Here is a 12,962-nt window from a genome sequence, read left to right as displayed (position 1 = left end):
TGGTGTGTGTTAATATAGCACTGTGCCAGGCCAGGGGATGGTCTGTGTTAATATAGCACTGTGCCAGGCCAGGGGATGGTGTGTGTTAATATAGTACCAGGCCAGGGGATAGTCTGTGTTAATATAGTACCAGGCCAGGGGATGGTGTGTGTTAATATAGCACTGTGCCAGGCCAGGGGATGGTCTGTGTTAATATAGCACTGTGCCAGGCCAGGGGATGGTGTGTGTTAATATAGCACTGTGCCAGGCCAGGGGATGGTCTGTGTTAATATAGCACTGTGCCAGGTCAGGGGATGGTGTGTGTTAATATAGCACTGTGCCAGGTCAGGGGATGGTCTGGTTAATATAGCACTGTGCCAGGCCAGGGGATGCTGTGTGTTAATATAGCACTGTGCCAGGCCAGGGGATGGTCTGTGTTAATATAGCACCAGGCCAGGGGATGGTCTGTGTTAATATAGCACCAGGCCAGGGGATGGAGTGTGTTAATATAGCACCAGGCCAGGGGATGGAGTGTGTTAATATAGCACCAGGCCAGGGGATGGTGTGTGTTAATATAGCACCAGGCCAGGGGATGGAGTGTGTTAATATAGCACCAGGCCAGGGGATGGTGTGTGTTAATATAGCACCAGGCCAGGGGATGGTGTGTGTTAATATAGCACCAGGCCAGGGGATGGTGTGTGTTAATATAGCACCAGGCCAGGGGATGGTGTGTGTTAATATAGCACTGTGCCAGGCCAGGGGATGGTCTGTGTTAATATAGCACTGTGCCAGGCCAGGGGATGGTGTGTGTTAATATAGCACTGTGCCAGGCCAGGGGATGGTCTGTGTTAATATAGCACCAGGCCAGGGGATGTTGTGTGTTAATATAGCACTGTGCCAGGCCAGGGGATGGTGTGTGTTAATATAGCACTGTGCCAGGCCAGGGGATGGTGTGTGTTAATATAGCACTGTGCCAGGCCAGGGGATGGTCTGTGTTAATATAGCACTGTGCCAGGTCAGGGGATGGTCTGTGTTAATATAGCACTGTGCCAGGCCAGGGGATGGTCTGTGTTAATATAGCACTGTGCCAGGCCAGGGGATGGTCTGTGTTAATATAGCACTGTGCCAGGTCAGGGGATGGTCTGTGTTAATATAGCACTGTGCCAGGTCAGGGGATGGTGTGTGTTAATATAGCACTGTGCCAGGCCAGGGGATGGTCTGTGTTAATATAGCACTGTGCCAGGCCAGGGGATGGTCTGTGTTAATATAGCACTGTGCCAGGTCAGGGGATGGTCTGTGTTAATATAGCACTGTGCCAGGCCAGGGGATGGTCTGTGTTAATATAGCACTGTGCCAGGTCAGGGGATGGTGTGTGTTAATATAGCACTGTGCCAGGCCAGGGGATGGTCTGTGTTAATATAGCACTGTGCCAGGCCAGGGGATGGTCTGTGTTAATATAGCACTGTGCCAGGTCAGGGGATGGTCTGTGTTAATATAGCACTGTGCCAGGTCAGGGGATGGTGTGTGTTAATATAGCACTGTGCCAGGCCAGGGGATGGTCTGTGTTAATATAGCACTGTGCCAGGCCAGGGGATGGTGTGTGTTAATATAGCACTGTGCCAGGCCAGGGGATGGTCTGTGTTAATATAGCACTGTGCCAGGCCAGGGGATGGTCTGGTTAATATAGCACTGTGCCAGGCCAGGGGATGGTGTGTGTTAATATAGCACTGTGCCATGCCAGGGGGTGGTCTGTGTTAATATAGCACTGTGCCAGGCCAGGTGATGGTCTGTGTTAATATAGCACTGTGCCAGGTCAGGGGATGGTCTGTGTTAATATAGCACTGTGCCAGGCCAGGGGATGGTCTGTGTTAATATAGCACTGTGCCAGGCCAGGGGATGGTGTGTGTTAATATAGCACCAGGTCAGGGGATGGTGTGTGTTAATATAGCACCAGGTCAGGGGATGGTGTGTGTTAATATAGCACCAGGTCAGGGGATGGTGTGTTAATATAGCACCCGGTCAGGGGATGGTCTGTGTTAATATAGCACTGTGCCAGGCCAGGGGATGGTGTGTGTTAATATAGCACCAGGTCAGGGGATGGTGTGTGTTAATATAGCACCAGGTCAGGGGATGGTGTGTGTTAATATAGCACCAGGTCAGGGGATGGTGTGTGTTAATATAGCACCAGGTCAGGGGATGGTCTGTGTTAATATAGCACTGTGCCAGGCCAGGGGATGGTCTGTGTTAATATAGCACTGTGCCAGGCCAGGGGATGGTGTGTGTTAATATAGCACCAGGTCAGGGGATGGTGTGTGTTAATATAGCACCAGGTCAGGGGATGGTGTGTGTTAATATAGCACCAGGTCAGGGGATGGTGTGTGTTAATATAGCACCAGGTCAGGGGATGGTGTGTGTTAATATAGCACTGTGCCAGGCCAGGGGATGGTGTGTGTTAATATAGCACCAGGTCAGGGGATGGTGTGGAAAATGAAGTTGCTTACGTTCCCCTCTTTGTAGCGGTCAGCGGTGAAACTCTCATGCCATTGTTGGGCTCAAATGTTTTCACGCATCTGATTTCACACTTCAGTGCTAATTGAAGGTGCCACCAGGTCTGTTCTGTCCTAGCAACTCGGTAGCTTAGTATACTTATTTACTTAGCTTTATTTAACACAATTACCTGGAGATTATTGTATTTTACTTTTTGGCTTGTGAAGTAGCTTCAGAGTGAGTATTACTCACTCAGTGTTGTGATGGACGGTATTTCCAGGTTCCACTGTATTTTTTTCTGCAGGTTTTGGTTTGTTAGAAGTTTTTTCTTGAGAGTCCTTGGTAGTAATAGTAATTTTGTCCAAAATCAAGGTTTTAGGTCAGAAATTTAGATTTGGATAGAAGGTTTTACTGCTTAGGTTACTATCCTGTATGTCCTTCCGAAAAAATTCAAGTTTATCTACATTTATCTCTATTTCTCTCTCTTCTCTCTCTCTCTCTCTCTCTCTCTCTCTCTCTCTCTCTCTCTCTCTCTGATAAAAATCAGTCTCTCTGACTAGAACTGCTTGAAACTAATTTCCTTGTCATTTAGAGATTGAATGTGTATTGTGTAAGTACATGCACACACACACATAAACCCATGTACACAAACAAACACACACAGAAGCGCACTCGTGCAAGAACTAGATCACACCGCACGCACGCACGCACACACACACAGTGGTGACAGAGGTGAGGGTTGGGTTGGTAGGGGGATTGTCCTCTAGAGTGTATTCTGCTATATCTCAGCCACAGAGACACACCATTGATCATTCTGTGGATCATTGCCTTTTATCTCCTAAAGCCTGTAATAAAACTGACATTGGAGCGGAGAGAGACAGAGAAAGAAGGAGAGGGGACAGGGGAACAGGGGGACGGGGGACGGCGGACAGGGGGCAGAAGGATATCACAAGGTCATTTCTCAGAAAGCTGACTGCTGCAGAATATTCCCAGTGTGTCTGTACTGAACCCTTCTATTCCCTGTGTATCTGTACTGAACCCTTCTATTTCCTGTGTGTCTGTACTGAACCCTTCTATTCCCTGTGTATCTGTACTGAACCCTTCTATTCCCTGTGTGTCTGTACTGAACCCTTCTATTCCCTGTGTATCTGTACTGAACCCTTCTATTCCCTGTGTATCTGTACTGAACCCTTCTATTCCCTGTGTGTCTGTACTGAACCCTTCTATTCCCTGTGTGTCTGTACTGAACCCTTCTATTCCCTGTGTGTCTGTACTGAACCCTTCTATTCCCTGTGTGTCTGTACTGAACCCTTCTATTCCCTATGTGTCTGTACTGAACCCTTCTATTCCCTGTGTGTCTGTACTGAACCCTTCTATTCCCAGTGTGTCTGTACTGAACCCTTCTATTCCCTGTGTATCTGTACTGAACCCTTCTATTCCCTGTGTGTCTGTACTGAACCCTTCTATTCCCTGTGTATCTGTACTGAACCCTTCTATTCCCTGTGTATCTGTACTGAACCCTTCTATTCCCTGTGTGTCTGTACTGAACCCTTCTATTCCCTGTGTATCTGTACTGAACCCTTCTATTCCCTGTGTATCTGTACTGAACCCTTCTATTCCCTGTGTGTCTGTACTGAACCCTTCTATTCCCTGTGTATCTGTACTGAACCCTTCTATTCCCTGTGTATCTGTACTGAACCCTTCTATTCCCTGTGTGTCTGTACTGAACCCTTCTATTCCCTGTGTGTCTGTACTGAACCCTTCTATTCCCTGTGTGTCTGTACTGAACCCTTCTATTCCCTGTGTGTCTGTACTGAACCCTTCTATTCCCTATGTGTCTGTACTGAACCCTTCTATTCCCTGTGTGTCTGTACTGAACCCTTCTATTCCCAGTGTGTCTGTACTGAACCCTTCTATTCCCAGTGTGTCTGTACTGAACCCTTCTATTCCCTGTGTATCTGTACTGAACCCTTCTATTCCCTGTGTGTCTGTACTGAACCCTTCTATTCCCTGTGTATCTGTACTGAACCCTTCTATTCCCTGTGTGTCTGTACTGAACCCTTCTATTCCCTGTGTATCTGTACTGAACCCTTCTATTCCCTGTGTATCTGTACTGAACCCTTCTATTCCCTGTGTGTCTGTACTGAACCCTTCTATTCCCTGTGTGTCTGTATTAAGCCCTTCTATTCCTAGTGTGTCTGTACTGAACCCTTCTATTCCCTGTGTGTCTGTACTGAACCGTTCTATTCCCAGTGTGGGCTGCTGCTCTGGGAGGGAGAGGGTGGTCGATGGTGAAACCGTCCATTAATCATTTTGTTGAGTCAACAAGGAAACATTCTCCCACCTTAGTACCTTAGTCCCCTAGTCCCCTAGTACCATACAGAGACTACCTTAGTACCCTAGTACCCTAGTACTTTAGCCTCTGTATGGTACTGGGGTTCTAAAGTACTAGGGTACAAAGGTACCAAGGTGCTAGGGTACTAAGATAGCCTCTGTATGGTACTGGGGTACTATCTTAGTACCCTAGCACCTTGGTACCTTTGTACCCTAGTACCCTAGTACCATACAGAGACTACCTTAGTACCCTAGTACCTTAGTACCCTAATACCCTATTACCTTTGTACCCTAGTACTCTAGTACCTTAGTACCCTGGTACCATACAGAGACTACCTTAGTACCTTAGTACCTTAGTACCCTAATACCCTAGCACCTATGTAGCCTAGTACCCTAGTACCTTAGTAATCCAGTACCTTAGTACCCTACACAGTTCACTACCTCTCCCCGACACATGTTCTGTACTATACATGGACACGCTCTTTTTTGCAATACACATTCTATCCTGCACACAAACAGCCACATACATATACACAGTACACGCACACTCACACACACTCCCTCTCTTTTAGGCAAACTCACACTCACTCCCACACACAAATAGCCACACAATCACACCCAGTACACACAGTCACAGCTGTGTCCATGAGCCTGTGAGGGAATAGCAGACCTAGTTTCAGTGAGCTCATGTCACAGATGCCTCCGGAACTTTCATTGCGCACACCTGTCCCCTATTCCCACTGATTAGTACTTGTATAAGTGTGCCCTTTGGTTTCCATTGGACTGTCCATTATTGTTACATTGTCCGTTGGTGCGTGTGAGTACCTGTGCTGTGTGTTTTGGCTTTCGTGCCCTTGTGGATTGCGCAGATGATTACGGGTCTCGTCCCGTGTGTTAATCATTGTGCGCGTGTGTTATTTATTCAAGGTACTCCTCGCTCTTTTGTTTTGGGTTTCTACCCTGTGTTTTGTTACGGATTTGTTTGGTCTTCGTCCCCGTGCCTTTACACGGCACGCTGTAATTTGGGTTTAATTTAAAAAACGATTATGCATTCCTGCATCTGTCTCCCAATCCTTCATGCCAACGTGACAGCTCATGTGTTTAGTCAAGTCACTTCTCATTCTGCTGAGCATAGCCCCGCTCTCAGCCAAACAAGAAACACTGGGGATTGCTCTAAACCGGAGCTTCACTATAAATGTACTGGAAAGCCACAAACTACGAGCAACATTAACCATAGTGTTATAGTCCAGACTTCAGTGCTTCCAAATTTTGAAGAAAACTTGGAGTGAGATGTAATATGATAATTTCATTGCTCCCTGGCACAACCCCTAGATGGGGGGTTGTAAAATGGTACTGTTTTAAAGCTCATTTCCCACAATTCTATGCATTTTGACATGGATTTAGTTAGGTCTATGACCAGGGTGGAACATCAAAAACAAATACACCACAGGTCAGGTGTATTCAGGATACTTTGAACATTAAATGAACACTCAAAATGTGATGACTTTGTTACTTTTTAGGTGGTTTGACACTTCCTTCAGACAGTAATGAGATGGGAAGGGTTGGAAGCAGGGATTGATCCCTGTTCTCAGGTTGAAAGTTATATGCAACATGTGTGGGGAGTTTTACCACCACACCAAGGCTCTGTACAGGAAGTGTTTATATTAATGGTTGATGGCAGTGGGTAAGCAAATCATAGATCGCAGTCTCCTTGTCCATAGATTGTTTTCAAGGTAAGCACACAAAGATTGTGTAAATTGGGTGAGCTTTTTAAAATAGGACTGGAAGAAAGTACTGGATGTTATTGTTATAATGTATTTGTTATAACAATTCATTTCTCAAAATCATCCAACCTTCAAGAAGAGTCTAATGAATATCAATATTCAGGTGGTTTATGCACACTAGTTGAAGAACCTTGTCATTCTCTTACTCTACATAGACATTATGTGATGTGTTTACGAGTTGTGAGTCCACCTACCATCTCTGCCTAGCTTGTGCACAATAATAACATTTCCAAAATTATACTTGAGGCCTGGAGCATTTAATATCCAATGCTTATTTGTATGACTTATTCAAAACTGTCCATGAATGGCTGCAAAAATACATAGCCCCATATTATCCATTTTCACAAACACAAGTAGGCTAATCAGATTACACTGGCAAAGTGTACAAGAAGTGGAATAATAAAATAAATGTGGGGAATAACAGTAGTGCTTCTACTGGCAAGCACACTAATTACCCTAGATGTTAGCCCATTGTTAAGAATGATAATTGTTCCACTGATCAGACTAAATAAAGTAAATATATAATAAAATCTCCTGAAGACAAAATTAAATGAATCTGCCTCTACGCCATAACCAAATGACTGTAATATTTATTGTCCCTCCTCTAGAATCAAACGTACACTTTGGGGTTCACAATATGTTTGACAAAATTATTTTCATAGTTACAAATCAGGTCACTCTACTAAACTTCCCTGCTAAAACATATTGTAATTTGATTGACAACAGTGTATATAAAACAGCTACCATGCTGCTCTTTTTACAGTTTGATAAACTCAGCTGAGAACGTTCTCTCTCTCCATTCAGCTCCACTCTCCTAATCTTGAGGGGTGTTTCTTTGAAATGCACATCCAATTCCCTTGATCCCTTACATAAATAGACCAATCATATGCTTCAATGTGCCGCGGTTCACAGTGCTGTGGTAAAACAGGACAATGATAGAGGTTCTACTCATGATGTTAAGTTGCAGGTGCAAATGCTACGATTTCAAAAATATTTGGAGTATAGTTGAAAAGTTAACACACTGACTATACAATGGACTAATTAGAAAAATAAATACAGTACTTTTCACTGCGTGAGATATAAGAGGTGTGGCGTGTGAGTGTGACAAGAGGGTCAAATACGTGTCTCACAGCCAATGCATGAGAGTTGGGAGCTCTGAGACTGTCTTCTATTTTATTTATTTTTTATTTTACCTTTATTTAACTAGGCAAGTCAGTTAAGAACAAATTATTATTTTCAATGAGGGCCTAGGAACAGTGGGTTAACTGCCTTGTTCAGGGGCAGAACGACTGATTTTTTACCTCAGAGATTTGTTCCTGCAACCATTCAGTTACTAGTCCAACACTCTAACCACTAGGCTACCTGTCTCTAACCACTAGGCTACCTGTCTCTAACCACTAGGCTACCTGTCTAACCACTAGGCTACCTGTCTCTAACCACTAGGCTACCTGTCTCTAACCACTAGGCTACCTGTCTCTAACCACTAGGCTACCTGTCTCTAACCACTAGGCTACCTGACTCTAACCACTAGGCGACCTGTCTCTAACCACTAGGCTACCTGTCTCTAACCACTAGGCTACCTGTCTCTAACCACTAGGCTACCTGACTCTAACCACTAGGCTACCTGTCTCTAACCACTAGGCTACTACCTGTCTCTAACCACTAGGCTACCTGTCTCTAATCACTAGGCTACCTGACTCTAACCACTAGGCTACCTGTCTCTAACCACTAGGCTACCTGTCTCTAACCACTAGGCTACCTGACTCTAACCACTAGGCTACCTGTCTCTAACCACTAGGCTACCTGTCTCTAACCACTAGGCTACCTGTCTCTAACCACTAGGCTACCTGTCTCTAACCACTAGGCTACCTGACTCTAACCACTAGGCTACCTGTCTCTAACCACTAGGCTACCTGTCTCTAACCACTAGGCTACCTGACTCTAACCACTAGGCTACCTGTCTCTAACCACTAGGCTACCTGTCTCTAACCACTAGGCTACCTGTCTCTAACCACTAGGCTACCTGTCTCTAACCACTAGGCTACCTGTCTCTAACCACTAGGCTACCTGTCTCTAACCACTAGGCTACCTGTCTCTAATCACTAGGCTACCTGACTCTAACCACTAGGCTACCTGTCTCTAACCACTAGGCTACCTGTCTCTAACCACTAGGCTACCTGACTCTAACCACTAGGCTACCTGTCTCTAACCACTAGGCTACCTGTCTCTAACCACTAGGCTACCTGTCTCTAACCACTAGGCTACCTGTCTCTAATCACTAGGCTACCTGACTCTAACCACTAGGCTACCTGTCTCTAATCACTAGGCTACCTGTCTCTAACCACTAGGCTACCTGACTCTAACCACTAGGCTACCTGTCTCTAACCACTAGGCTACCTGTCTCTAACCACTAGGCTACCTGTCTCTAACCACTAGGCTACCTGTCTCTAACCACTAGGCTACCTGTCTCTAACCACTAGGCTACCTGTCTCTAACCACTAGGCTACCTGTCTCTAACCACTAGGCTACCTGTCTCTAACCACTAGGCTACCTGTCTCTAACCACTAGGCTACCTGACTCTAACCACTAGGCTACCTGTCTCTAACCACTAGGCTACCTGTCTCTAACCACTAGGCTACCTGTCTCTAACCACTAGGCTACCTGTCTCTAACCACTAGGCTACCTGACTCTAACCACTAGGCTACCTGTCTCTAACCACTAGGCTACCTGTCTCTAACCACTAGGCTACCTGTCTCTAACCACTAGGCTACCTGTCTCTAACCACTAGGCTACCTGTCTCTAACCACTAGGCTACCTGTCTCTAACCACTAGGCTACCTGTCTCTAACCACTAGGCTACCTGTCTCTAACCACTAGGCTACCTGTCTCTAACCACTAGGCTACCTGTCTCTAACCACTAGGCTACCTGTCTCTAACCACTAGGCTACCTGACTCTAACCACTAGGCTACCTGTCTCTAACCACTAGGCTACCTGTCTCTAACCACTAGGCTACCTGTCTCTAACCACTAGGCTACCTGTCTCTAACCACTAGGCTACCTGTCTCTAACCACTAGGCTACCTGCCGCCCGCCAGACATATTTATTTTGTATAAACATGTCTGTTTGGTGAAATCTATTTTGGTGAAAACTTGGCACGGATGGATATTGTTGCTTATATTCCTCTGTTGACTCAGATTAGCATTTAGCATCAGTCAGAAAGAGAATACTGTAGCAACAGCCTATGATAGTTAAAACATAAGGAATCTCAGTAGACATGGTCTCTGACACTGTGTTCTGTCTTAGTCCAGAAACAAGAAGGGCCCCAGCCTGATGACCACTGTGGCCATGCCTGTGTTCAGCACCAAGAACGAGACGGTAAGTGTGTGTGTCTTTGTGGGTGTCTGTCTGTCAGTCTGTATTTTTCTTTCTTTCTGTCCATCTGATTGTCTGTGTGATACTCATTGAGTCTGTCTCTCTCTCTGTCATTGAGTCTTGTCTGTTTCTCCTCTCCGTACAGAAGAACCAGGGTATTCTCCTAGGGGTAGTGGGCACGGACATTCCCCTACAGGAACTTATGAAGATCATCCCTAAACACCTGGTACAGTGTCTAATAACCCAAAGTTATGACGCATTGTCATTTACTGTTCTCATACACTCTACTTCATGTAATCAATTATCTCTATATTATTTGTGTGCCTTCAGCTGGGTATCCACGGTTACGCGTTTGCCATCACTAACAACGGCTACATCCTGACCCATCCAGACCTGAGGCCACTGGTAATACACTGTCTCCTAAACACACTTGTCCCCTAACCTTAACTGTAACCTTGCCACAACATTGCATTAGCCCTAACCTGCACCTACACCTTGTACTATATAGAAAGCAGGAGAGCGGTTCATTGAATTGTTAATACATATAATGCCGCCAATGAATATGACTGTTTTTAAAAACAGAACCAGTTTGAGTGAGTGAGCCTCCCAACTTGCTCGGTAGCAATCTATAATCCTCGCCTTTTCCTTTGATATAGGGAGGGATACAGACCATTGATAGTACTGTAGGTCTGGCTGGCCCTGGCTAACTGAGCTAACAGTAACCCTGAGGTAACCCTCCTGTCCTGTAACTGTCCTATGCATAGACTGCACCATAGACACTCACCTGTAACTGTAGACTAGACCATAGACACTCACCTGTAACTGTAGACTAGACCATAGACACTCACCTGTAACTGTAGACTGCACCATAGACACTCACCTGTAACTGTAGACTAGACCATAGACACTCACCTGTAACTGTAGACTAGACCATAGACACTCACCTGTAACTGTAGACTAGACCATAGACACTCACCTGTAACTGTAGACTAGACCATAGACACTCACCTGTAACTGTAGACTAGACCATAGACACTCACCTGTAACTGTAGTCTAGACCATAGACACTCACCTGTAACTGTAGACTAGACCATAGACACTCACCTGTAACTGTAGACTAGACCATAGACACTCACCTGTAACTGTAGACTAGACCATAGACACTCACCTGTAACTGTAGACTAGACCATAGACACTCACCTGTAACTGTAGACTAGACCATAGACACTCACCTGTAACTGTAGACTAGACCATAGACACTCACCTGTAACTGTAGACTAGACCATAGACACTCACCTGTAACTGTAGACTAGACCATAGACACTCACCTGTAACTGTAGACTAGACCATAGACACTCACCTGTAACTGTAGACTAGACCATAGACACTTACTCTCTGGGATCCTGCTTGGGTTCCCACTGGAAACATGTTCTAGTGGATCTGTGTGTAACAGTGTCTGTGTAATATTAGCGCCCCTGTGTGGGTTTTTCTGTGTCGTAGACTGTGATGTGACTGTGGGTGGTGTATTCTGATCTTGAACCAGACTCTATTGGACTGGATGTTTTTATGTTATTGGTTGTTGAATGAACTGATCAATTGGGCGTTATTGAACTGGGGACTTCTAACCTGGTGGAACCAGCCTGATGACACTATAGCTCAACATTCTGTTTGAGCGGTCAACATTCTGTTTGAGCGGTCAACATTCTGTTTGAGCGGTCAACATTCTGCGCAGTGAGTCAGTCTGCTTGATCAGGCTAGGAGTGTTCTGGTTTTGAGCAAAGTTAGTGAGGCCTTATAAAAGGTTCACTCTGAAATGTGTTTCATTTTATTAGAATTTGTAAAAACTTTTACCCCTTTTTCTCCCCAATTTCGTGGTATCCAATTGGTAGTTACAGTCTTGTCTCGTCACTGCAACTCCCGTACGGACTCGGCAGAGGCGAAGGTAGAGAGCCATGCGTCCTCCGAAATACAACTCAACCAAGCCGCACTGCTTCTTGACACAATGCCCACTTAACCCGGAAGCCAGCCACACCAATGTGTCGGAGGAAACATCGTACACCTGGCGACCGTGTCAGCGTGCATGTGCCCGGCCCGCCACAGGAGTCGTTAGAGCGTGAAGTGACAAGGACATCCCTGCCGGCCAAACCCTACCCTAACCCAGACGACGTTGGGACAATTGTGCACCGCCCCTTCGGTCTCCCGTTCGCGGCCGGCTGCGACAGAGCCTGGACTCGAATCAGGATCTCTAGTGGCACAGCTAGCAACTACGATTCAGTGTGTTAGACCACTGCACCACTCGGGAGGCCTGAAATGCGCTGTTTACACAGAACATCCACAGTGCAACCAAAATCTGAAACTGTTTCTCTCAAATGTGTGTTCCTCTGTGCCTCAGTACCAGAAGGGCCAGAAGAGGAGGAAACCCAACTACAGCAGTGTGGACCTGTCCGAGGTGGAGTGGGAGGACAAGGATGACTTTGTACGTCTAAACCCTGACATAACAAACTTTATACACACATCTGATTCCTAATACAGACAGACTGGTTTCATTTGAAATAATAATACTATTGACAGTATTCAATCCAGGGCGTGTTATATAGTAGCACACTGGACAGCCAACAAGGTGCCTTTTAAAAGCAATGTCCCAGACATTAGTGGAAATCACATTCATGGTAAACGCTGCGGATGTCGGCTCAAGCGTAAATTACCTTTAAAAGGTGTGTTACTCTGTAACGCGCCTCTGATTGAATGCTGGTCTGATCAAACTGAACAAATATAACACCTCCTGGTGTCTAATAATGATGACACCAGAACTGCACAGACTCCTTACAGCTTGTTTTTCTGTTTCAGCTGCGTAATGCCATGGTCAACAGGAAGACGGGGACTTTCTCCATGGAAGTGAAGAAGACAGTGGACAAAGGGGTGAGACGGGAGGAGGAGAATGACTCTTACAGTTACTGTATATCAAAGACTGTGGACTGTAATGAAATCAGTGGATGAGTCCTCATGC

The 12,962-nt window shown here is 45.7% G+C and overlaps 1 protein-coding gene across 1 annotated transcript in view; it reads left to right on the top strand.

The window, feature by feature from the left end:
• LOC115131688 (voltage-dependent calcium channel subunit alpha-2/delta-3-like) overlaps positions 1 to 12,962 on the top strand; it is a 108,592-nt gene that overhangs the window by 65,347 nt on the left and 30,283 nt on the right. Inside the window, exons 15-19 of the mRNA XM_065003102.1 lie at positions 9,887 to 9,958; positions 10,101 to 10,181; positions 10,286 to 10,360; positions 12,348 to 12,431; positions 12,803 to 12,874. Coding sequence (XP_064859174.1) covers positions 9,887 to 9,958; positions 10,101 to 10,181; positions 10,286 to 10,360; positions 12,348 to 12,431; positions 12,803 to 12,874 — 384 coding nt within the window. The remainder of the gene's footprint in view (positions 1 to 9,886; positions 9,959 to 10,100; positions 10,182 to 10,285; positions 10,361 to 12,347; positions 12,432 to 12,802; positions 12,875 to 12,962) is intronic.

This window comes from Oncorhynchus nerka, linkage group LG2, assembly GCF_034236695.1.
Source record: "Oncorhynchus nerka isolate Pitt River linkage group LG2, Oner_Uvic_2.0, whole genome shotgun sequence".
Lineage (NCBI taxonomy): Eukaryota > Metazoa > Chordata > Actinopteri > Salmoniformes > Salmonidae > Oncorhynchus > Oncorhynchus nerka.
The sequence above is the reverse complement of the archived record's forward strand: the minus strand, read 5'-3'. Positions and strand labels throughout refer to the sequence as shown.